Raw genomic sequence first — 27,505 nt, 5'->3', positions numbered from 1 at the left:
TTAAACCAGTCAAGAAAAGCTCACTGGCCACTGACAGTGTGCTCCAAACTAACCTAATGAGTCTAGGATAGTTTGAAGAGGGTGGGGGAGTGTCAATCTGTACAGTACAGGAGTCCCAAAACTTCACAAATAACTTGATGGGATAAACCCTACCAAAAAAAGTTTGAAGTCTGCTGAATGAAGCTCACAAAGCACAGGTGAATAAAGGCCAAAGTCATTTTTGCAAACTTGCTGGCCTACATTAGTCTGATCTAGTTCTTGGATAGTGATAGCTTTCCCTATCAAACTTCTGACAGTTTGATACCTGCTTGTATCAGGTTAAATACATTTGGACAATGGATGTTAAGTGTTCTTGTCTTCCCCATCAGTTTTACACTTCCTTACATTTTGGTCATGTATGCTATAGTTAGTGCATAGATTTGGGACTATTCCCTCTTCCACATACACTAAGAAAAGCTTAAATGCCATGAGACCTAACATCTTTCATATTAGGGTAATTATTAAGATCCGTCTGATGACACTGGATTCCTCCAGACAGTTGCGTATCAGAGCTGTAGTGTTTAGGTTGGATTGTTGCTAACACAGCCTGAACAGGCCAGCAACCAGGAGGCTTGGTTCAAGACTGGGCTCTGACTCTTGTAAGTTTAGTGCTGCTTTATAATAATGAAGACTGGACTGCAGGGGTAGACTACCAAACCATGTACCTGTCTGTTACTGCTGAGAACAAGACATGCCCAGCACCATAATTTAAAAATAACCAGATGTGCAGCACAGACCAGACACTAGTACAAAAATCCTAAAGGGCTTTAAATATATAGTTAGAGATTTCAGAAAATATTTTATCGGGTACTTTTGGGAATTCATGAAATAAAAACTTCATTTATTTTTAGTTTGCATTGAGTTAACTAGATGACTGGTCTTGGAATTGATACACTAGAGACATTTGCCCTAAATTAATCAGATATAAGAACATAAAGCCTGAAGCACCTCACTGAGGTGTGAAACTTGCAATCCAAAGCAGTGGCAAATGGGAAGGAAAGGAAATGACTTCCCAGAACTGCAGAATACAGAAGCAGTTTGTATGTTCCATTGAGCCAGTCACAGGAAGTAACCACAAGTGTACACAGTGGGATCGCTACAAACTGGCACTCAGAATTGAACCTAAAATAGCCCTCTGTACAGTGGTGTATTATTGACAGTGACAGAACAAGCTTATATTTGAATAGTTTTGTTTTGAAAGTGTTATCAGATAAGCCACACTGTGAAATTCCAGAGGAAGATTTCGCCATCTGTCTATTCATCGGTACAACCAGTACTGGGGAACACGTTACATACAAGTATAAGTACTATACTAACAAAATAGTTTTAACAGAATCGATCCTAGAATACAAAAATTCTTTAAGAAAGTTTGCAGGTTTTCACAGAAGCATTTAAGATATTTTGGACAGTATGGATGCAAAATTAGATTCTTGGATGTGGTCACTGGAAGGTGTAGAACTGTTGATCAGTTTTATGCAATATGTTATCAAATACAGTTGTGCCTCAGGATAGGAACTTAATTTGTTCCAGAAGGCTGTTTTGAGTGCTGTTACTGAATGAATTTGTTTCCATAAGGAATAATGTAAATTTGAATAATCTGTTTCAGACCCCCCAAAAATACTTAAAGCACTTGCATAAATATACTTGAATAATTGTTGATTTTTTGAGTTCGTATCCCGAGGTACCACTGTACTAGGAATAACTTTATAAACTTGTCCATAGAGGAATTACTGAACATGTGCAAAATGAGGCTGGTTAGTTATTAGTCTAAAATAGCCTCCCAGGCAGTTTTAATTTGCTCATTTTAAGTAGAAGTCTATAACAGCATTCGGATCAAAAAGCTTAACAGATTTTGCAACAAATTCATAGTATGTAGGTGGTGCTGATTAGAAGGGATAATAAGTTATTTTCCTAATTAGGCTATAGGGACATTCACTAAAGTAATTTCATTAGTATCGAGGAAATGCTCAACCAGGAAAAACTTGTCTTAAGTGCTCTAATAAGTGAGACACTGCAGAAGCGGTCTAAACTTTCTACAAAAGTGATGAACTCTGGACAGTGTTAGTCATTGTATTAATGTTGGTGCAATTACCGACAGTGTTAAGTAAAAGGACACAAGTGCAACTAATGTGACATTTTATTGTGGCAAAGTTTAGCTCTCCAGGAGCTTTATCAGGCTTGATAAGGCTCCTAGAGAGCAAAACATTGCCACAACAAAATGGAGCATTAGTTGCATTTGTACTTTTACGTAACATGTTAGTCATCGACTGCTTTAGAACACAAATGATACACTGCAAAGAAACAGATGCTATGGATATAGCAACTAATGTTTAATTTCTTCTGATGGAGGAAGTGAGGTAGAGGAAACGTGCTTCCATACATAGAGGGAATTCGGGAGTAATAAAATGCCATCAAAGATACAATTGTCAGCAATACTCAAGAACTGCACTTAAATCTACTTAGTGGTATGTACTTTAGCCATCTTGAAATTGTGATTGCATTTAAGTAGCTCGAGCAACACTAGTAAAATACTGCTCTGGTAAGACACACTGACAACATTTAAGTAACTATTCCAAAATGTTCCGCCTACACAGTAGGCGAAATGCAAATTTGCACAAATTTAACACCAAATATATCGTACAGAATTTGAAGAAATTAACAAAATGCATTTTTCACTGTGGCTGGACTGGTGTAATATTATATTTGTGTGCAGTAAAATAAATTCAAAATACCACTAGCAATGGCAAGAGTTCCTTTGAGAAAATTTACACTGGTAAAGTTTAAGGGGGCCCAATGAAAGTGGACAAAAAAAATCTGGGTAGACGTCGACAAAACTAGTCGATACCATCACACTAAATCTTTGCATGGTGTTAAGCCAGATTTCCAGTCTTGTGGCAATCCCTTCATGTTGTGGCTGCAAAAGGAAGATCGTACCTGCCTATAGCTATCAAATTTCAGTAATTAGAGGCAGGAAAAGAAATTATATTGTGTACACAAGTTTTGCAGAAGCCTTGGCACTGTACCATGGGCTGATAGTACATGATTGGTATAAAGTAGGAGAGATGGGTATTCAGACTTCAAGGTGCCTGTAAACTAGATAAAATTAAATCTAACACTGTTCATCTTTAAAAGAAATGCATACAAAAATTAACCACTGCTTTATATTCTTAAATGACAAAATGAGCATTAAATTTGACAGTAGAAGGCACTGGAATTTTGAGTGGTCAGCAGTAGCGATGTATCGGATTGCTTATTTTGTGGATATTGATGCAGATGTAAGAAATTGTGTGGATGTTCTGCAGATTCAGATACAGATGTGGATATCTGTTCACAGTAAAATGCGAATGCAGATGTCAGAAATTGTGCAGATGTTATGCGGCATAAGCAGGTAGGAGACTTGGACCTGCCTGGCATGGGCCAATAGGCCTGCTGCAGTTCTTATGTTCTCAGTGAGGTGCACAGTAAGCATTTAGCCCATGGGTAAATATTTGCCCAGGACTACCTTCTACCTACTGATAAATATTACCAGAACAGGCATAAACTGGACCACTACCCAGGTGCCAGATTAGCCAGGTAAAAATATGCAAGCCTGGTAACCAGGCTGTCAAATTTAGATAATTGAGATCTGTGGAAAGCTGTGGAGACTTCACGAAGCAGCAGCTTTGTATGAAGCACAAAGTACTAGAGACGGAATGATTGACGTTGCAACAGTTGGGTATCTTTGAAATGTATAATCTATGCAATAGGCTTCAAACAGAGGCAGCAGGAGCAGTGGTGAAATGTAATCAACCCATTACTTCACTACTATACCTGATACCTGAATGAACATTAAAATGGTATAGAATACAGACAGGTTGTTAGGTAAGACACGTGCAACAGGCGAAACGTTTTGAAATACATTCCTAACTGTTGCATGTGTGTCTTGCCTAACATACCTGATACCTGTATACTTGACAAGAAGTCTACTGTGTAGGAGTCTTAAAAATATACTCTACTGTTGCACACGTCTTTAATCAATTTTATGCCATTTTCAATGCAAGACTTAAGAAGACTTTCAGCCTTGATATGGCTTCACATGTCTTATACAACCCAGTTAACACTGGAAACTTACACCCCATAAGCAGCATTTTAGTTTTCTCACTGACTCCAGGAACTATTAATACTAAAGGCAAATTATCGCCTAAAGTCCAAAATTGTACTTCCATCTTTGGTTTAGATGCGTCAGCGTCAACTTACTCGGAAAAAGGCATCAAAGGAAAAGCTTTCAAAACTGACCTACTGTTGAGTACTCTAAATCTTTCAGTAAATAGAATTATTAAACATCGAATTTGAAAGTTATGGGAGGTATCAGTTAGCACACGATAATTTTTTTAATTGACAAATTTGTCCAGTTTGACTCCTTTAAATAAGGTATACTTTCGTGGCAAGCCATTATTTGAAGCTTGTCAGAACGCCCAGTTTTAAAGTTGCACGAAAACCTGACAGTCTACCAGTATAGTAGGAATTGGAAGATGCAGGTTTTTTTCTTTCTCTCCCCGATATTTACTCAATTTTAGGCCGATACTGATACCAGAAGAAATGGCAGTACCCATCCACCCCTTTAGCCCCGTCCCGATGTCATGTCATATCCCTACACTTAATTTTGTATCTAAAAGTGCATGTACAACATATACAGCAATAGCTGACATCAGTGACTTGCTGTATAGAAAGACCCTGGTTATGAAGAGCATTTCGGGTAAATTAACCTCTTCAAGGGGGGGCTCCTTGGCGTGGTGAAGAGGCTCTTGGTCTGAGGAATTAGACCTGTCGGTCTACTTCCTCAGACCGAACCTAATTACCCCCCAATCCCCCGTTCCCTATCCTATCCTCCCCATCCTCCCCTTTTTCCTTTCCTCCTCCCCACCCCTCCCTTTTGCCCTTCCTATTTGGCCCTTTTTTTTTTTTTTTTTCTCTACAGGCACGCTAGTTCCTAGGTAGGGGAAAGGGTACCGGGGTCCATCCCATTCCGTTGAGGTTATTGGCGGTGGCGTAGTTTGCCGTGGAATCTGGATTGCCTGGGGATGTCCTGATCCCTCTCCGGTATCCCGGAGGGTGGCTTTGGGTGTCTCTCGGGCGATGGGTGTATCTCTGGAAGCCACCTTTCGGATTCTGGGGGTGGTGGCCGAAGGAGGTATGCTTTGTGGCGGATTTCCGGCCGCCCTCTCTTTTGTCCGAGGTAGCTCGGCAGATGTGAGGTTGCTATCCCGGATTGCCGGTTTACTGGCATGATGGGTAGCGTATGGCACGGGTTCCATGCTGCATCTGCGCTACTTGCGGTGCTGAGGTCCTCTTGGGCGCGGAGGGAGATTTGTCCCTTTCATTCCTCCTAGGAACATCCCTCCCCGGTCCCCCCTTTTTTTTCTTTTTTTCTTAAAAACAAAGAAAAGTAACCTAACCATGGCAGCCCTAGTCCATGAACCTGCTACCCTCGGGGCCCCTTCTTGATACCGCACCCCGTTCTGACCCCGCCCCGTCTTTGGACCACTCTTCGGACACTCCTCGTGCCTCTGTACCTCTTGCCAGTGCTGTTTCCTCACCTGCTTCAGGTACTGAGGCCTCGACTGACTCCTTCGATTTATCTGACCTTCGCTCTCCTCTGACTATGCTTCCAGCCTCTCCCTCTATGGTGCGGCAATTTTCGAATCGCCGGCCCGTTCCACATCGGACCAACTCTGGTCCCACGCCTAAAAGACAACGACAATTACCTGCTGATGATACTTCTCCACCTTCTCGTTCTTCTCAGAAAAGATACACGTCCTTCACTACCTTTCCACGCTCAGTTTGACTGCACAACGGACTAAATTCTTCACTTTACGACCGACTTCCTCTACTGCCTATCTTTCTGACCACAGTATTGGCAAGGCACTCCTACGCCATGTTGGTAAAGATATTTCTTTTCATGCTCTTAAGAGCGGTATGCGCATCGTCACCATACAGAATGCTACCCAGGCTCGTGAGCTTTCTCGTCTTTCCCATATCAATACTGTTCCTGTAACTATTGCAAAGCATCATTCCCTCAATTCTTGTAGTGGTGCCATCATTCTGCCCCATACCATAGTTCAACAAAATTTCCAGACATGTGGCACTGACATTCTTGAACAGCTGGGACTCCAAGATCTCCCAATCCTCAAGGTAGACACTTACGTTCTTCCTGCCCGCGGGCGGAGACGATACCCTAGCAATGTGGCTCGTTTAACTTTTGACAGCCGTGAACTCCCATCCTCAGTTTATGTAGCAGGACATCAGTTACAAGTTCGAAAGGTGATCCCTACACCGCAACAGTGTAGAAATTGCTGGCGATTTGGCCATCCAGCGAAATATTGCAGATCTATCGCCGAATGCCCAGTCTGTGATGCCGATGACCATTCTAATATGTCTTGCAATCGACCTCCCTCTTGCCTTAATTGTCATAAGGCTCACCCTTCGTACTCTCGCCGTTGTCAAGTCTACTTAAACGAGCGGGAAATCAGTTACCTCAGAGGCAGAAGGTCTCCCTTATGCCATGGCAGTTTCTCATCTCCGCCTCCAAGGGAGACTACCTCGTGTTTCTTATTCCCGTGTTTCAAAACGTCCCCCCCCCCCCCCACTTCTGGTATCCCATCTTCTGCACCCATCTCTGTGGTTACTTCTCCCATAGTCACTCCTGTAGCTAATTCTTTTGCTGTCCTCGGCTCAGACGTCCCTACTTCGTCTGTCTGATCTTGCTTCTTCGTGTTCTCTCACAAGCCTCAGTAGCGACGAGATCTCGTATGACACCTCCTCCCAATCATCCCTCTACTTCTCAAAAGTCAAAAAAAGGTCCGTTAACACCTACCCATCTTCTCCTCATTTTCCCTTCCCTGTCTCTGTACCTGGTTCTCCCCCTCTCACTGGCTCTGTTACAAGTGTAGAGGTTCACCCTCCTCCTCGTACTATACCTTCCTCCCCCGTTCCCTCCCAAGTTTCTTCCTCTTCGGCCACCTCCCAGGTTTCTGCCTCTTCTGTCCCCTTCCACGCTTCTCCAGTTCCCTCCACCCTTCCGTCCCCCTCTACCTTGGTACAGTCCATTACAGTTTCAATCTTTACTCTTCCTCCCCCTACCATTTCCAATATTGTCTCCCATACGACGTCTCTGAATTCTGAAACACTTGAAGCAATCTCTGAATATATTGCAGAGACCAAACCATCAATGGACACTGATCCACCCTCCGCTCCTTCTCTCTCCTCTACTCCATCTGCGCAACTCCTTTCTTCACAGCGCACCGTTCCTTCGCTGCTTGAACGTTTTCCACTGCCTCTGCATGTGGACTTTTCTAACCCCTCTAGTCCGTAGGAACCCTTACCTGCGGATTTCAGGTATCTTTATCATTGCCAATCATGGCCTATTTACAGTGGAATATACGCGGCCTCAGGGGTAATCGAGATGAGCTTCAGATGTTACTCTCCCAGTTTTCCCCTGTTGGTGTTTGCTTACAGGAACCAAAATTACACTGCTGTTCTCTCTCCCATCTCAGGCTATAATTTATTGTATTCTTCAGATCCTTTTCCTGATGGGACCTTTAATGAAAGTGCCCTTCTACGCACTGATATTCCGTACCATCAGCTATTTGTTCGTACTTCGCTGCATTACACAGCAGCCCGTATCCACTTGCATAGGTGGTATACGCTCTTCTTTATATATCTCTCCTTCTCGGGCATTATCTATTCCGGATATTGCCTTTCTTGTTTAGTCATTACCACCACCGATTCTGTTACTTGGTGATTTTAATGCCCACCATTTCCTCTGGGGGGGTGGTCTCACTGTGATTCCCGTGGCATTCAATTAGAGGCTTTTCTTGCCACCCACCCCCTCCATGTTTTAAATACAGGTACTCGCACCCATTTTGAAACTCGGACTCGCTCTCTTGCATCGATCTCTGTCTGCTCTTCCTCCGCCGCATTAGACTTCACTTGGTCTGTTCTTCCGGACTTGCATGACAGCGATCATTTCCCAATCATTCTTAGTTCCCCTTCATATTCACCACCTCTTCGCATCCCACGCTGGCAATTTGATCAGGCAAATTGGAACCTTTATTCACACCTAACTGTTTTTAGAGGTTCCTTCTTCGTCCTCCATCGATGAGCTTTTACACCTCTTCTCGTCCTCCGTTTTAACCGCAGCTTCTCATTCTATACCCCAAACTTCGGGCAGGCATTCTCAGAAATGCGTGCCTTGGTGGTCTGCTTGTAAACGCGCTGCATGGGGCAGGTACCGGTACAATAGAACCACAGACTTCTTGAATTTAAGCAGAAGCGTGCGATTGCTCGCCGTGTCATCCGTGATGCTAAACGCACTTGCTGGCGAGATTGTCTCCACCATCACCTCTGCTTCCTCTGAGTGCAGTCTGGAAAAAAGTACGAAAACTGAGTGGTAAATATTCTCCTGACCCGGCTCCTGTTCTGCGGGTTGCCGGTGTTGATATAGCAAACCCACTAGATGTTGCCAATGAAATTGGCAATCATCTGGTCCGTATTTCTCAGGGACTCCATCTATGCCCCTCATTTCTTTCCTCAGTCTGCCAGAGAGTTAGCACCCTTGGACTTTTCTTCTCTCAGAGAAGAACAGTATAATGTGCCTTTTACACTTCAAGAACTGGAGGCAACACTCTCAGCTTGCCGATCATTGGCAGCTGGGCCCGACAACATTCATATTCGTATGCTACAACATTTACATCAGTCGGCCCTTGCAGTCCTATTACGCCTTTACAATCTTATTTGGTCACAAGGAGTTCTTCCACAGCTGTGGAAATCCGCCATTGTTCTCCCTTTCCGCAAACCAGGCACTACGGGACATGAAACCTCCCACTATCGTCCCATTGCTCTTACCAGTGCAGTTTGCAAAGTGATGGAACGCCTAGTAAATAGACGTTTAGTGTGGTATTTAGAGACACACGAGTGTCTCCACTCGTCAATATGGCTTTCGTAAGGGACGTTCTACCATAGACCCCTTACTACGCTTGGATACGTATGTTCATAATGCCTTTGCGAATAACCACTCAGTTATTGCCATACTTTTTGACCTTGAGAAGGCATACGACACGACTTGGAGGTATAATATTTTAGCCCAAGCCCACTCCTTAGGCCTTCGAGGCAATCTACCATCCTTCCTTAAGAACTTTTTAACTGACAGGCATTTCAGTGTTCGGGTTAATAATGTGCTCTCCCCGGACTTTATCCAAGCTGAAGGTGTCCCCCAGGGATGTGTTCTGAGCACAACACTTTTTCTCCTTGCTATTAATGATTTGGCCTCTAGTCTTCCATCAAATATTTGGTCATCACTCTGTTGATGACTTCGCTATTGCCTGTGCAGGCGCTGACTGTCACCTTATTACAGTTTCTCTCCAGCATGCAGTCGACAGTGTTTCCAATTGGGCCACCACACGTGGGTTTAAATTTTCCAGCACTAAAACCCACCAAATTACTTTCACTAGACGCTCTCATCTCCGATCATCCTTTGTACCTCGATGGCTCCCGTATCCCAGAACGTGATATCAAAGTTTCTGGGCCTCCTCTTTGATCGTAGGTTATCCTGGAAACCTCACATTACCTCTCTGAAGGCAACTTGCCACAGCTGGCTGAACCTCCTTAAAACCCTTGCTCATCTTTCATGGGGAGCTGATCGTCGAACCCTCCTTCGCCTACATTCCACCCTTATCTTATCGAAACTTGATTATGGTGACCAGATCTATTCAGCGGCATCTCCTGCTACTCTCTCTAGCCTTAACCCCATTCATTACCAAGGATTACGTTTATGCCTTGGTGCTTTTTCGCTCTTCTGTCGAGAGCCTCTATGCAGAAGCGAACGTTCCATTCTTATCCGATCGCCGTGATACCCATTGCCTTCGCTACTATGTACGCTCTCATGATCTCCGCAATCCTTCCATTTATAGAATGGTCACTGATATTAGTAGACATTCTTTTTGTTCGCCGCCCCTGTTTACTCCGTCCCTTCTCTCTTCGCCTTCATTCGCTCTTTGTCTTCTCTTCAATTACCACCTTTCTATGTACATGTAGCATCTCACTTTTCCCTACCCCCCTGGGAAGTTCCAGCTGTTCGAGTCTGTTCTTTCTCTCTCCCTTGCTCGAAAGCCCAACTGTCTACGGTCACTTCCCGCTCTCATTTTCTTGACCACTTTCACTCATTCTCATGCCATTGCTGTGTACACAGATGGCTCTAAGTCTTCTGACGGCGTAGGATTCGCAGCAGTGTTTCCGGACAGCGTCGTAAAAGGGCATTTACTATCTTCGGCTAGTATTTTTACTGCTGAATTGTATGCCATCGTTACAGCACTTATCCGTATTGCATCTATGCCTGTGTCATCATTTGTGGTTCTCACTCCCTTAGTGCTTTACAGGCTATACAGAAATTTGATACACCTCACCCCTTAGTCCTCCGTATCCAACTTTGGCTACGCCACATCTTTACCAAGCATAAAGATATTGTTTTTTGTTGGGTCCCTGGTCATGTTGACGTACAGGGCAATGAACAGGCAGACACTACTGCGCGGTCAGCAGTACACGACCTACCAGTTTCATGTAGAGGTATTCCATTTACGGACTATTTTGCTGCAATATCTTCCCACCTTGACACCATTTGGCAACAACGTTGGTCTACTATGCTCGGCAACAAACTTCAATCTATTAAACCGAGTATAGGTTACTGGCCGTCTTCTTATCACCAGTGTCGAGGTTGGGAGACTACTCTCTCCCGTCTTCGCATTGCCCATACTCTTCTTACTCGTGGATATCTCATGGAGAGGCGCCCTGCTCCTCTGTGAGAATTGCTAAGTTCCATTATTAGTCAGCCACATTCTGTTGGACTGCCCACTTTATCAACGAGCACGCAGAATTTACCTCCGTCGTCGTCTTCGCTCCGCTGCTCTTTACCTTCCCTTCTCGCTGATGGACCCACCTTTCATCCAGACTCTCATTGACTTTTTGACAACTGACTGACTTCACAAATTCTGATACCTTCAGCCCTTTCTACTTCAATCTCTTGCTACCCTCTACCCCCGTACTATCCCCTGCCCCGCTGTTTTCTGTAACCTACTGATCATCCCTCCTCCCCTACCCTGCAGTGCTGTATAGCCCTTGTGGCTTAGTGCTTCTTTTTGATTATAACAATTCGGGTAAATTAAGTTAATTTGTCCCCAGGATGCGACCCACACCAGTCTACTAACGCCTAGGTACCTATTTACTAGGTAAACTGGGACAGCAGGTGTCTTAAGACAACACCTCGTAATGTTTCCACCCGCACCGGGGATCGAACCCCGGACTTGAGTCGAGTGCGCACCCTTGGGGGGGGGGGTACGTAAACATGCTGGAAAAAAAAATCTCTAATAAAACATTAATTTACTTAAGCAGTCATGTTCAGTATGCCCTTTAGAGGACAGGAAGTATTCGGCTTTTAGAACCACCTAACAACGTTTGAACCTCGTAATTTAGTAGTCCCCCCTCCCCCCCTAATCTTTTATTATTAAAAGGCCAGTTTGAAAAGGCAAATTTAAGGAGGGCCGCATTTTGTAATTTTTATGTAATAACTGTTCGTGTAATTGTAGATACTGGGCAGTGTGGAACCTATACAAAAACGAATCCGTAATCTCATATAAGGACCGCATCCATTTCCTAGAAGGGCCACACGTGGCCCAGGGGCCGTAGATTGGGGGCCCTTGTTTATAACCCACTAGAGTATTGACCTGAAGGGAGAATATCCAACCCAGACCCGGCCCCGTACTAGGCACCCCAGTGTTAGCTGGGGTGGGTGCTCGCTGCTGGCGCACTCGTATAAGCTTCACAAACAGTTGATACTCTTGATAAATTACACATGTGCAACACTTGGGTATCTTTAATGAGGAAACGTTTCGCCACAGTGGCTTCATCAGTCCATACAAAGGAGAATAGTGAAGAACAGGGGGAGTTAGAGGTAATCACTCCCTCGGCCTTGAGTCAGTGTGGTCAGTCCCTCGGCCTTGAGTCAGTGTGGTCAGTCCCTCGGCCTTGAGTCAGTGTGGTCAGTCCCTCGGCCTTGAGTCAGTGTGGTCAGTCCCTTCTTGATAGATACCCAAGTGTTGCACAATGTCTAATTTATCAACTTGTAGGTTCTCTGAACCAGTCATCTACATGGTTGATACTCTTATGCCTCCAAATGTATTAACTCTACCAATTACCTCATGAATCAGTTTGTGGAAGCACCAGTGATGAAATTCGTGTGCGTTGGATGCTGTGGCAAGATGTTTACTTGTTCAGCTAACCAAATTGTTTACTAAGGCGACGTTGCCACATTCCAGGGAGCTTGGGTAGTGGCATTTTGTCGAAAAAAATGGGAAATTTGTCCTCTTAATGGACTTGTGTAATAGGATCAGTGAAAGCTTTGATTAAATGCAGATGCCTTCCGCTGGCTTGTCTGTTCATCCCTCGTAAAGAATTGTGTACAAGATGCAACACGAGGCTTCTCCATTTGATGTAAGCAACGAGATGAGTTTTCCCAGGATAACTGCATGCTTTTGTTCTTGAATTCCACGCTGGGCCCCTTCAGTGTATGGCAAATGTTATAAAAGGGGGGGGGGGATTGAATTTTTGTGAAGGACGAGACCGTGTGCGGTGCCCCATAGACATTTCTGTTTACCTGTTAGTTACAATATGGTTTTGGCAGGTTTGTGCAAGTTGCTTTACTGGTGCTTATGGAATATGGAGGTCGGGCCTCGACACTAAGGGGGAACCAAAGTAGGTCAGAGGTACGGCAGACATTGGTTGCCATATGGCTGCTTGTAGTTTACCATGTGACTAGATATTTGTTGGCTGTTTATTGCAGGTATTGTATCTTTATAACTGGTATTAGTCATGCCAGTTACTATGATTATGGCATATTTCTTAGGGCTGGTTAAGTTGCTGTATGGCTGTAAGATTAATTGTTGGTAATAGTTACCAGATTAAGTGACTGCCTCTGTAAGTAGTCCGGTAATATTTTAAGGAGACGGTTTTTACTTTCTTCTTTGTCCTTGGAGGCAAAGAACTTTGTCCTTGGAGGCAAAGAACTTTGTCCTTGGAGGCAAAGAACTTTGTCCTTGGAGGCAAAGAACTTTGTCCTTGGAGGCAAAGAACTTTGTCCTTGGAGGCAAAGAACTTTGTCCTTGGAGGCAAAGAACTTTGTCCTTGGAGGCAAAGAACTTTGTCCTTGGAGGCAAAGAACTTTGTCCTTGGAGGCAAAGAACTTTGTCCTTGGAGGCAAAGAACTTTGTCCTTGGAGGCAAAGAACTTTGTCCTTGGAGGCAAAGAACTTTGTCCTTGGAGGCAAAGAACTTTGTCCTTGGAGGCAAAGAACTTTGTCCTTGGAGGCAAAGAACTTTGTCCTTGGAGGCAAAGAACTTTGTCCTTGGAGGCAAAGAACTTTGTCCTTGGAGGCAAAGAACTTTGTCCTTGGAGGCAAAGAGGGGAATGTATGAGAGTATAGTTTTACCAACGCTCTTATATGGGTGTGAAGCATGGGTGATGAATGTTGCAGCGAGGAGAAGGCTGGAGGCAGTGGAGATGTCATGTCTGAGAGCAATGTGTGGTGTGAATATAATGCAGAGAATTCGTAGTTTGGAAGTTAGGTGCGGGATTACCAAAACTGTTGTCCAGAGGGCTGAGGAAGGGTTGTTGAGGTGGTTCGGACATGTAGAGAGAATGGAGCGAAACAGAATGACTTCAAGAGTGTATCAGTCTGTAGTGGAAGGAAGGCGGGGTAAGGGTCGGCATAGGAAAGGTTGGAGGGAGGGGGTAAAGGAGGTTTTGTGTGCGAGGGGCTTGGACTTCCAGCAGGCATGCGTGAGCGTGTTTGATAGGAGTGAATGGAGACAAATGGTTTTTAATACTTGACGTGTTGTTGGAGTGTGAGCAAGTAACATTTATGAAGGGGTTCAGGGAAACCGGCAGGCCGGACTTGAGTCCTGGAGATGGGAAGTACAGTGCCTGCACTCTGAAGGAGGGGTGTTAATTTTGCAGTTTAAAAACTGTAGTGTAAAGCACCCTTCTGGCAAGACAGTGATGGTGTGAATGATGGTGAAAGTTTTTTTCGGGCCACCCTGCCTTGGTGGGAATCGGCCAGTGTGATAATATATTAAGTTTTTACTTGTACTGAATTTGATTCGAGGCGTCCGTCCGGTAAGCTAGCAGTTACTGCTGCTGCCGCTCCCACACTTTCGTGCTAACGGCCACCCCACCTTCACGTGCATATTGAACCACCACCCATTTTGCGTGGCCGCGCCACACTGCCGGCACCACTAAACTGGTCGGGTCGTAAGATTCCCGCGTCAGGTGGATTATTTTCAGTCTTAATAGACCAATCTTGATTCCTGGGCAAAGATAATATCAGCAGTGTTCGTGCGCATGTCAGACAATGAAAGAATTTTATTAACCCACCTCCCCTTTTTCCCCTCGCTGGGTGGGTGGCGGCAGCCGTGGCGACGATCAATGAATGGCCCTGGCTGTCTGCTGAAGTTGGCTTCCACAAACGCTTCCTTTGTCCTAAGACTTTAATGAGCGTTAGATTCTATTCTGGTTTAAATTGTATAATCGTGCGGTATCCTTCCAGTCGAGGTGGATTTATATCTAATGGGTAGTGACACACTGTTGCTGTTATCAGATAGGGCACACGTTGCCCTTGTTTGTTAGATAGACAATGCTGCTATACTAATCTAATGGCGGGGGCAGAAGCTAGGAGTTTCACGCCTTGTTCCTTAAATCTGTCGACTTCAGCTGGGGAAACTTGGTAGGTAATGACAAGCATAACATAGTAGCTACAGCTGCTTCCAGGGAATTGCTCCATCACAACTACGTGCTATTACTAGACCAGCAAGTTGCTGTTACTAGACTTACCATCTCTGGATGACATCCCCGGTGGAAGGAGAGGGGTTAGATGCCAGCAGATTTCGCAAAAGTTGCAGCATTTTCCTTTAAAATATTCTGCGCATTTAGTTCGGTGCCAGGCTGTGGATGAGAGTATGAAATGTGCAAACCTGAGTAAGCAGAACATGTACACGGGTGTATTACTGTGTATTCAGTTGACATTGATCCTAGTTTTTGTAGGATTTAAAGTAATAGGTAATGGTTGTGGAAAGTTTAAATGTCAGTCATTAAGGCTACATATCGCCTGCAAACTAGTCAGTAATCCTTTAAAATCGAGTAAGGTACTCTAAGTTCACGAGAAGCAAATCTCTGGATGACTGTTCCTGAAGTACCATGTACCTTTTAAGATTTTCTACTGGAGCCTGATCCACCAGGCTCCTGGTGTTGACCTGGTCAACAGGCTGTTGCTGCAGGTGGTACACTGGTTTTGATGTACAATTTTTCCCGGTATATAGAACACGTGGTGTATGGCTTTCGGCAAAGGCCGCCGAACGGCCATTTCTCAAACTTGCGATCCATACTTCTTTCTTGGATCAAACCTGGCTGCATTCCACAGGCGCTCTGACCCTTGCAGACTTAAGTTTTCCTTTGGAAAGAATCCCCTTTATACCTTCTCCAAACCCTATTTGCGTGTAGGATTGATCCTAGATGGAGGGGTCCTGGTCGAGCAACTGGTGGACCGTTTAAAGTCGAACGGTTGCTAGCAGTCCCTGGTGTAAGCTGCTGTTGCCAGCTGTGGCGGAGTTTATCGACTGCCCCCCCCCCATTCCCATCCTCCCCCCAACCTTTTATCTACCCCCTCTTTCTCCCCATCCCCCCCACAAGACTACCCGAGCCTCGTCCCATCCTCCCACCCCCTTCCCAACCTGCAACGAACTTCTCCCTATCCTGATGTGGTATTCGTGGTTTTATCCCTACCAGTTGACTATATATATACACACCAAGAGCGCTAGAGGATTTACACAGCCAAGGTGCTATTCATCTAGATTACTCCTTATCTTGGGTGTTTGCTACGTGATATATAGCAGGGTTAACTACTAATGCATATGCATGCCTAGTGGTTTTTGTTTCTTACATTACATGTAAACTACATTTTTTTATACTGCACGAGTGTTTTATTTACTATGTAACTATCATAGAATAGGGTATCACCATACTGCTCGTGTATCATATTAAAAATACTCGTTCATCCGGGATTTTTTTTTTTTCCGTCCGTTATTACCTCGCTTACTTTTAGTAGATGAAGTATTGCTTCGGTTTTAAGAGTTTGTAAAGTTGAGGCATGAAATTCCACCAGCTGTGTAATAGTAAAAGGTTGGATTTGTGAAGGACCTGCCTAGTATGGGCCAACAGGCCTATTGCAGTGTTCCTCATTTCTTATGGTCTTAGGCATGAAAGTGCACCAGCTGTGTAATCCTGTGGACTGTTAGATAACCTGAAATAACAGCTTTTAAATTAACGTTAATATTTTGGAGAATTAATTCAGCCTGCTTTAAAATATAACAAATTTGAGCCGCCATGTTTATTTAAATAATTTTGAATATTAATAGATTTTTTTTATTTCTGCCGTACAATATGCAGAACTCAATATTTCTAAAACCATTGAAATCTTCCCTATTAAGATAGGGTTAGGACCCTAAATCTGCACTATCCAGAAAGGCATAGAATTAGGGGGATATGATTGGGGTGTATAAATGGGGAAACGGGCATAAATAAAAGGGATATAAATATCACGCTAAAAATATCTAGCCTAGACAGGATTCGCAGCAATGGTTTCAAGTTGGAAAAATTCAGATTCAGTAAGGATATAGGAAAGCACTGGTTTGGTAATAGTTGTGGATGAGTGAAACTCCAGAGTACCGTATAGAAGCCAAAGCGTTGTGTAGTTTTAAAAATAGGTTAAATACATGAGTGGGTGAGAGTTGAACCTGACTAGCTTGTGCTGCTAGGTCTGATGCCGTGCTCCTTAAGTGAATGTGACCTGTCCTGACTAGGTTGGGTCACTCGCTTAAGCCGGTAGGGGACTTGGACCTGCCTCGCATGGGCCAGTAGGTCTGCTGCAGTGTTCATCTTGTGGAGAGTCTTGAAACTCCAAGCCTGGAACCATACCCCCGGCCGGGATTGAACCCGCGGTCCTAGTCTCAAGCCTGGAGTTCTAGGACTCTCCATGATCTGACTCCTCCCGTTCCCCGGTTTGTTTGCAATTAAGACTTCACGAGTTCGTGTTTTGTAATTTATGCTTTTTCTCCAGGCGGATCAGCTTACCGAGGAACAGATTGCCGAATTCAAGGAGGCATTCTCCCTCTTCGATAAGGACGGTGACGGCACAATCACAACCAAGGAGTTGGGTACAGTCATGAGGTCGCTCGGTCAGAATCCTACCGAGGCTGAGCTGCAGGACATGATCAACGAAGTGGACGCTGATGGTAAGTCTTGGAAAAATACTCTAGTGTATTTTACTACGGTGCTCTTCGCACCTACTCAAAGGTTGTGCAAGACAGGTATACAATACCGACAAGATGAAAGTTAAGACACTTGTGCAACATCTGGTTATCTTTATTGTAAACGTTTCGCCATCCAGTGGCTTTATCAATACAAATTCTTGGACATAATTAGAAAACAGAAGAACTATATACAAAAGATGAGGTAATCAGTCCCTCGGCCTTGGAGTTAGTGTTCACAGCATCGTGGTGGAGGAGAATCTGGAGCAAAGACAAGAAGACTGGCGGTTTATATAGGCGTCAGTGGATAGGGACGGGCAGCAGACGAGGGCAAAGTCACTGGTAGGCGGGATTCCCCAGTGGAAGTAGGTCCTTCCCAAAGAGATGGGTTAGTTGCAGCAGCCGTGAAGGTCTTGTAGATGTCCTCTGAACCAAGATTCCATGATGTTGCAGTGTCAGACAAGTTGTGCAAGAAAGGTACAAAATACCGACAATATGAAAGTTAAGACACGTGCAACATCTGGATATCTTTATTGTAGTAGACGTAACGTCTACAATAAAGATATCCAGATGTTGCACATGTCTTAACTTTCATATTGTCGGTATTTTGTACCTTTCTTGCACAAGATAACCAGATGTTGCACAAGTGTCTTAACTTACTCAAAGGTTGAGGGACTGATTACTTCATCTTCTGTATATAGTCCTACTGTCTTCAAGTTATGTCCTGGTTACCTGGAGGTTATTCCGGGGATCAACGCCCCCGCGGCCCTGTCCATGACCAGGCCTCCCGATGGATCAGGGCCTGATCAATTAGGCCGTTACTGCTGGCCGCACGCAGTCCAACGTACGAGCCACAGCCCGGCTGATCCGGCACTGACTATAGGTATCGGTCCAGCCACTGGATGGCGAAATGTATACAATAAAGATACCCAGATGTTGCACAAGTGTCTTAATTTCATCTTGTCGGTATTATATACCATTCTTGTACACACACTAGTGTAGTGGATGGGCAAGTAGGCATGTTATGTAGGCTAACAGATGTAAATGGTTTTAAGAGACCGATAAATTGAAGACTTACACTTGTGGAGCATTTGGTAATCTTCGAGGGTACATTTCGCCAGTCAGTGGCTCCTTCAGTCCGGTACAGAGAACGGTGGAAGACTGAGTTCGGAGGTAATCAGTCCCTCGACCTGGAGTCGGTGTTAGTCCATCAGTCTTCAGGACAGCACTGAGCACATAGACTCCAGGCTGAGGGACTGATTACCTCGCTCTTCCACCGTTCTGCATTGGACTGAAGTAGTCAGTGGCTGGCAAAACGTTTCCTCGATAAAGATTCCCAGATATTTAGTCCCATTCTTAAACTAATCTGACTAACTATGGTATTTAAGTTTAGTCATTTTCATAATGAATCGGTTGCATTGTCGGAACAATGTGCACTATACTATAAATTTCGGCAACACCGAATGGTGGTGACAACACTAGTATATATGATAGTTGCATGTTGAAGGTTGAGACTTGTGCAACATATGGTAATTTTTAATTAAGGAAACGTGTCGCCACAGTGGCTTTATTAATCCAGTACAAAGTGCAGCATATGACTGGAGAAGTGGCTTGTATAGTTTACCTGGAGTGTTTCGGGGTCAACGCCCCCCGCGGCTCGGTCTGAGACCAGGCCTCATGGTGGATTAGGGTCTGATCAACCAGGGTTTTACTACTGTCAGCACGCAAGCTGACGTACGAACCACAGCCCGGTTGGTCAGGTACTAACTTTAGGTGCCTGTCCAGTGCCTTCTTGAAGACAGTCAGGGGTCTATTGGTAATTCCCCTTATGTATGCTGGGAGGCAGTTGAACAGTCTTGGGCCCCGGCTTATATACTTGTCGGTTCTCAAAACCATTTATCACGTGATGGTTGCATGTTGACGTTAGTGTTAACGGTGTAATACTTGAGTAATGTATATTCCTAATATATTTATAGTCTGGCTACCTGCCAGCCTCGCTGCGTCCTGCGCATGCGCCGATGTATTCCTCTTCTCGATAGGCCTAGAGACGAGCGGATGAGGTCAGACTGGGTTCTCAAAGATAAGAACATAAAGGAACACTGCAGCAGGCTTACTGGCCCATGCGAGGCAGGTCCAAGTTTCCTACCGACTTAACAATTAAGTTTCCCTCGCTACCATCTCCCTTGTAAAGTAAAAGGACACAAGTGCAACTAATTACACATTTTATTGTGGCAACGTTTCGCTCTCCAGGAGCTTTGATACCGTATCGGCTTGACAAAGCTCCTGGAGAGCGAAACGTTGCCACAATAAAATGTCATTAGTGATGAATGGTTTAGAAAACCGACAAGTTGAAGAATTGTGCAACACATGGGAATCTTTATTGAAGAAACGTTTCGCCACAGTGGCTTCATCAGTCCAATACAAAGTAGAAATGGGTAAGGAGAGTAGAAGTTTGAGGTAATCAGTCCCTCAACCTGGAATCGATGTGTTCCTACAAGAGTGATGGACTGAACACATCGATTCCAGGTTGAGGGACTGATTACCTCAAACTTCTACTCTCCTTACACATTTCTACTTTGTATTGGACTGATGAAGCCACTGTGGCGAAACGTTTCTTCAATAAAGATTCCCATGTGTTGCATAAGTCTCAATTCTTCAAAGTGTCATTAGTTGCACTTGTGTCCTTTTACTTTGCATATTGTCGGTAATTCTACCAACTTTATTACACTTGTACACTTCAGTGATATCTCCTCATTCTACGCCTCTCCAGAGAGTGGAGATTTAAGGCTTTAAGTCTATCTTCATACGAGAGGTTCCTTACACAGTAAATCATTTTAATCATTCTTCTCTGTATGTTCTCTACAGTGTCTGTCCATCCTGTAGTAAGGGGACCAAAACTGAGCAGCATAATCTAAATGAGGCCTCATTAGTGATGTATAGAGCTGTAAAGTAACTTTTGGACTTCTGTTACTTATACTTCTTGAGATAAAGTAATCTGTTGGCTTTGTTGCGCACACTAAGGCACTGCTGTCTTGGCTTCAGATTTCTGCTTACCATGATGCCCAAGTCTTTCACATTCTGTAGGATCAAGCTCTACTTCACCTAGATTATAGCTTCGAGGGTTATTTTCATTACCAAGGGCTAGTACCTTACTTATCCACATTGAACTTCATCTGCCACTTTTCAGACCAAGACATTAATTTGTCCAAATCCTCCTGGAGTTCATTGCGATCCTCCTCAGTGAATTATACGGCCTATCTTTGTATCAGCAAACTTACTCGTATCACTCGTAATCCCTTCAAGGTCATTAATGTAAATTATGAACGAGAGGGCCCAAAACTGATCCTTGTGGAATGCCGCTAGTGACTAATCCCCATTCAGATTTCACTCCATTAATGACAACTTTCTATTGGTAAGCCATGCCTAGATCCGTGCTAGAACTTTACCTCCTATACCATGAGCTGCCACTTTTCTTAAGTCTCTTGTGTGAGGTACTCTATCGAAGGCTTTACTAAAATCCAAATAAACAATATCATATTCTTGATCACTGTCAACTGCCTCAAATGTTCTATTGAAGAACGTCAGTAAATTTGTCAGGCAGGAACGACCTCTCGTGAATCCATGCTGAGATTCATTTATCAAGTTATGCTCTTCAAGGTGACTTCTAATAATGTCAGCTATAATTGATTCTAATAACTTGCCCACTATAGATGTCAGGCTTATTGGACGGTAATTTGAAGGAGTGGACTTATCCCCTGATTTGAATATAGGAACCACATTAGCCATCTTCCACAACTCTGGCACAACACCGGTAACGATGGATGCATTACACTCGTTAATGGCTGACTAAGCTCCATCTTGCATTCCTTAAGTACCCTGGAAAACAACTCGTCGGGTCCCGGGGACTTACTTTGCTTCAGTTTGTCTGTTTAATAACCATGTCCCTCGTGACAGTAATATTAGTTAACTTAAATTCATCAGGAACCAAATAATTGTTAATTACTGGAATCTCATTTACATCTTCCTGTGTAAAAACTGACAAAAAATAGTCATTAAATAAGGAACACATTTCCAGTTCATTATCCGTCAGCTGTCCATTCCCAATTTTCAGAGGTCCTACTTTTTCCTTCACCTTCGTCCTATACACTTGAAAGAACCCCTTTGCATTAGTCTTTGATTCATTAGCAACTCTAATTCCATGGTCACGTTTACCCTTTCTAATCCCCATTTTTACTTCTCTTTTAAGCTGAACATATTGGTCAGTAAGGTTAACCTCCCCTCTTCTGATGCGCCTATAAATTCCCCTTTTCTCCCCTAATAGATGCTTTAATCTCCTGTTAACCCATTTGGGATCGTTATTATTAGACCTAATTTCTCTGGGGAATGAACATCAAAATGGTATATAATACCGACAGGTTGTTAGGTAAGACATGTGCAACAGTTAGACAACTTTATTCCGAAACGTTTCGCCTACACAGTAGGCTTCTTCAGTCGAATACAGAAAGTAGGCAGGAACAGTAGAGATGTGAAGACGATGTAATCAGTCCATCACGACTTTAAGGTTGATGGACTGATTACATCGTCTTCACATCTCTACTGTTCCTGCCTATTTTCTGTATTCGACTGAAGAAGCCTACTGTGTAGGCGAAACGTTTCGGAATAAAGTTGTCTGTTGCATGTGTGTCTTACCTCTCTGGGGAATGTATATATACTCTGAGTATCTTGCACAACATACACCAATGTCATTAGTTTGACAAATATTGCTGCAACAAATGAATTTATAAAGAGGAAACTCGACAGCTACCTGGTGAACATCTGTTTGAGATTTGTTGAAAATTGTATAAAATACTGACACGTTAAGACGCGTCTGCAACATTGTATTTTTCACCGAAGTCACTTTGGCTGCCTGCAGTCTCTATTTGACTGAAGAAGCCTACCGCCTAGGCGAAACAGAGGAACACTGCAGTAGGCCTGTTGGCCCATACTGGGCAGGTATTTCACAAATCCAACCCACTAACAGAATATTTGCCCTAACAATAAGCTCTGATAAATCCACTAACTCGTGCGAGTCCCATTTAACTCCAGCCCCTCGCTCGTGTATTTATCTAACCAAAATTTGAAACTACCCAAGGTTTTAGCTTCAATAACCCTACTAGGCAGATTGTTCCACTCATCGACCCTATTTCCAAACCAGTACTTTCCTATATCTTTTCTAAATCTAAACTTATCTAATTTGAATTAATTATATCGGATTCTCTTGGAGAGAGAGAGAGAGATCAAGACTTATTTATATCCCCTTTAATACCCATCTTCCACTTACACTTCGTTTCCCCCTCATTCTTCGTCTTAGAATTGTAGATCAATGGTTCACAGAACAGACAAGCTGATAAATTACATATGTGCAACTCTTGGGGTATTTTTATTGAGGAAACGTTTCGCCACACAGTGGCTTCATCAGTCCATACAAAGGAGAATCTTGAACAGGAGGAGAATGAGGTAATGAGTCCCTCAGCCTTTAGTCGATGTGGTCAGTCCATCAATCTTGAATAGAATACAGCACAAGTGCGGAGGAGGAGCTTATGAAGTGAATGTAATTTACGGTACAAACTTTTAATCGGTGAAGATACCCAACTGTTGCAAGTCTTTGAAATAAATTGGTATAAAATACCGACACAATGGAAATAACATGCAGTATAATGTGATCCTTTATTGACAACGTTTGTGACTTGATAAAGCCCACTGTATGGGCGAAACGTTGTCAAGAATGGATCACATTATATTGCATGTTTATTTCTGTTAGGCAAGACACATATGCAACAGTTAGGTATCTTTATTTCGAAATAGATACCTAACTGTTGCATGTGTCTTTCCTAACAATCTGTCGGTATTTTATACCATTTTAATGTTTTTCTGTTGCAAGTCTTGCTTGTCATCTGGTTGTGATGGCTGGGCCAGAGGCTGTGGCAGCAAGTCTGAAAATTATTGATAAATTAGACATATGTGCAACTTTTGGGTATCTTTATTGAGGAAACGTTTCGCCACACAGTGGCTTCATTCATCAGTCCATACAAAGGAGAATCTTGAAGAATAGGAGGAGAATGAGGTAATCAGTCCCTCAACCTTGTCTAATTTATCATGTCGGTTCTCTGAACCAGTCATCTACAAACCTGAAAATTATTGCTGATCGTAGTTGTGAGCTTGAGCTCAGTTTTTAAAGGTAATCACGATTTATAAACTAGAAACTGGTCACGATTACAGAACATCACGTACACTTCCTGAAGTTAGCCGTTTGAAGTGTAACAGGCAAAGCTTCCATTATTAAGGTTTCACCTACATAGCCTCATGAAGCCTCGTCTAGGTTGAACGTCGTATTAACCCGTAAACGGTCCAAGCAGATCTACGTTCACATGTGTAGTGCTACAAAAGTAGATCTATTTTTTTTTTTTTACACATTTTCAAATGTAAAAAAAAAAATCTACTTTTTTTAATACCGTTTTTTTACATTCAAATGTTGAAAAAACGTATATATACGTTTGGACCGTTTACGGGTTAATTAAGGAAAGTGTACTGTAAGAAAGTTCATCTAGGTAAATTACGTGGTGCAACTCAGTCAGTGACTAGTTTCCATTACTGTCCTTTTAAAGCTCTGTACTTGCCAGAAAAAAATTGCCCTCAGTTTGTCCGAAAAATGGTTTGATGTAGTTTTTTATGAAAAGTATAATGGGTAGTGTGGAGCAGACAGCACGTGGTGAGGGTTATAAATATCTGGTCCCAGTATCTCCCTCATACCCTCCACCACCCCCACCTTCCCCCCCCCCACCTCCCCATCAGCAAGAGTAGGCCAGCTCCCGCTTGCTCAACTACACTTCGTACACCACAAACGCCCCTATAATGCACCAGTATCTACACTACATGCATGTGTAGCCGCACTATCCACCAATGCTTATTCACTTGCAATTAAACCACATAACTTAGTAATAAAAGGCAGAATTATCAATGTTGGGTACATGACCCCAATGGATATGTCATTTGACCTTCTGTTGTATCCACTGATTGTACTTGTGTACCTACTCGTGCCTAAGTAAACTTACTCAAGGATACTAATTAATGTGACGGCTAGACAAAGCTAGAATAAAATGCCACATTAGTTGCCCATGTCATTTTTACCTAACACACAACTTAGACAAGTTTAGAAGACTGTTACTTTGGGCTGGCACTAAACTGCTGTGGACTAGTTGGTAAAGTTTAAGTTGCTAGTAGTCGCATCCAGAACAGGAACTTCCATCCCGGTGGTTGAGAAGTCGGTACTTCACCACACTTCATGTTGATAATTTACCTGGTGCTAAATTCTTCGTTCATAACAGCATGCTCTGAGAAAGCGGTTAAATTCCTATCAAACATCCTTCAGCATCAGAGCATCCCGACCCCCCCGTTTTGAAGGGTGATATACTTCGGAGGTCACCCCATATACCTACCCTTCCCCAAGCTAGCCCACTCGATGGCTCATCCCAGGTGACAGGGTTCACGGCGCCATGCATATGTTGCCTGTCAAAAGTTGTGCGCTGACTTTCTCGGGAAATTGAGTTATGGCGGAAGTATCCCGTCTTTAGAAGCCGTGGGGATAAGTTTATGGGCTGGAATTAGGGAGGATAATGTCAGGATCTCGCTTGATAGGGTCGCAATTCAGTATAGAAGCCGTGGTGATGGATGTTTTTGAGGATTCATCTTGTTACCTGTATCTGTTCCTGATTAGCCTAAGGTGGGGGGGGGGAAATGTTGGACTAAGCACCAACACCTGACTGATCAGGTCAGCAACAAGCAGGCGTGGTTTTGGGACCGGGCCGCAGGGGGGCGGTGGCCCTTGGAAGCTAAAAGATTCGGCTGGAACATTGTACTATGGCAGCCACATTAAGGCAGGCGAAGTTGTTGAATCTGTTGGAATAATTATGCGCCTAAATTACTGGCTGTGTACTTCCCCAGACAACTACTTGCAATGTCTTAATTTACTGAATTTTTAGTTGGTCCCAGATCTGCACTCGCATCACACTACAAATCGAAGGTTCTGCAGACAGTGCAAAATTCTCAGTGAATAGAAGTGGAAGGAGAATGCTGTGTTCACCTACACTTCTCGAGTTGTCTTCGAGAAAACGGCTAGTCTGTTCCTGATCAGACGAGCTATGGTGCAGCAATAACAACCTGGCTAATTAGGCCTTAGACCAGGAGGCTTGGTCTAGGATCAGGCTGTAAGGGCGTGGACCCTCCCCAAAGTCTCCAACTAGTAGACTAGAATGCTAGTGAGAGGTGGTTATCAAGTAACCCAAAGCTCTACAGTTTGTCAATTTTAAAGGATCTGAGCTTACTATAACAGTTGACTAACACCCAGGTACCTACTTACTGCTAGATGAACAGTGACAGCAAATGTAAGGAAACGTGCCCATAGTTTCCGCCCGTACCTGGAATCGACCCACCGCGTAATTTGCACATACCCAAAGAAAACATGATAGTGTGGTTGACGGTATGTAGGTGCACCTTTTATATATATTTGACCTTGTTTCAAAACTGCATAATTTGCCAGGTGCTGTATGGCACCTTCGAGTTTAGAATTTCCGCATCACTCACACTTGATTCTTCTTAGTCCCGAAGTTTAACTGACTGCCTGCTCAACCAGGTTGCTGCCTAGCTACAACCCTTAATTAACAGATGGTGGTACAGCTCTGTTACCGTTTTAATACCACTGATAATTCTTAAATTTATGGCGAAGCGCTAAACCCATAGGAAAGGGAGGGGGTTGTACAACACCTGTGAAGTCCTTCCTTGGGGGGGGGGGTAAGTTCCGTAATTACTTTGTGATACTGCTATGCAGTTGATGTGAAGGCTGGGATTAGGTGTAGATAGATGTGCGTGATTGTCCTGGGACGTGATGAGACTTCCTAGGTCTGGCACACCGCCTGCCCCCCACAGGTATTGTTCACCTGTGTTCTATGTACAATATTAATTTCACGTGTATTGTGATCATGGAGGTGCTAAACTAAGGGCCGTACAGTGCCTGGGAAATATTTGATAAGTCTAAATTCCTTTAAGATCCTTCAAAAAGGCACCCCTCACTCCCTAGTGTCAGAATTTTGCCCTTATGGAAAGTGTCCAGTACATGTATTATTTCAGTTTGAGACGAGTTCTGGGGAGGCGGGGGACTAGACAGGTACGGCTCGTGCAGCTCGGTGTAACAGGAGGCAGATCAAATCTCTCGTAGCTCATTGTAACAGGAGGAAGTAAAATCTCTCGTGTAACTCATTGTAACAAGATCAAATTCCTCTTATTTTCACCGGCATCGAGGCGCCCCCTGGAAGGTTCGACTACTCGTGACCAGTAGCTTGTACATTTGGTGTACTAGCTAGTGGAGCAACTGTGGCGATGATTGTTCCCGCACACTCGTAAAATGTCTCAGCTTGGCAATACACACTAGCCGGGAACATTGGGGGTAGGTGTGCTGGCGCCAAGGATATACAGAGGTGTATATCTTTATGTACACGTTTTACTCGAGCCTTGTTTTGGTAATTAAATTTTCTGATCACAGACGATTGTTCTTAATGTAACCCTCTTGTAGTTAGTAAGCTTTAAACCTAATAATCGAAACCAGTTCCTGGTTGGGAGGTGCTAGATTTGAGAATAACGCCCTAGGTTCAGAAAGCTATTTGAGTTAGTAGAAAATAAATCTAAAACATCCATAAATTGTAACTTTAGTCTGTATAGCTCATTAGCTTAATCATAACTTGATTAGCATGCACAGGTAAATGCAAGAACGGTCTAATGAAAAGAGAAGCTTCATGATGTATCAGTCTGGTGACACGTCTGTAAACGTGGGAGAGGAATTAAGATGCTGGCGAGAGCCTGTGCTCTACTTGGCACCGTAATTGTTGGCTGCCAACCTGAGAAGGTTTGTTCGCTCTGGTCTTAAGGTGGCAGTGGTCAGCAGCTTGTCATGTATTCAGGGATCACGACCGTAAAATTTCTAGCTTATCAGGTGTTTGAGGGGGGGGGGAGATACAGGAAACATTACTGGCAGGTAAGATGAGCGATAGGGA

The 27,505-nt window shown here is 43.7% G+C and overlaps 1 protein-coding gene across 2 annotated transcripts in view; it reads left to right on the top strand.

The window, feature by feature from the left end:
• LOC128701756 (calmodulin) overlaps positions 1–27,505 on the top strand; it is a 59,619-nt gene that overhangs the window by 21,029 nt on the left and 11,085 nt on the right. For both annotated transcript variants that reach the window (XR_011394728.1, XM_053795673.2), the window contains exon 2: positions 17,234–17,408. Coding sequence is in view for 1 of the 2 variants with exons in the window: in XM_053795673.2 (XP_053651648.2) it covers positions 17,234–17,408 (175 nt within the window). In the remaining variant the exon portion in view is untranslated. The remainder of the gene's footprint in view (positions 1–17,233; positions 17,409–27,505) is intronic.

Source organism: Cherax quadricarinatus, chromosome 96 (genome assembly GCF_038502225.1).
Source record: "Cherax quadricarinatus isolate ZL_2023a chromosome 96, ASM3850222v1, whole genome shotgun sequence".
Classification (NCBI taxonomy): domain Eukaryota; kingdom Metazoa; phylum Arthropoda; class Malacostraca; order Decapoda; family Parastacidae; genus Cherax; species Cherax quadricarinatus.
Note: the sequence above shows the minus strand (reverse complement) of the source record. Positions and strands in the feature narration are given on the sequence as shown.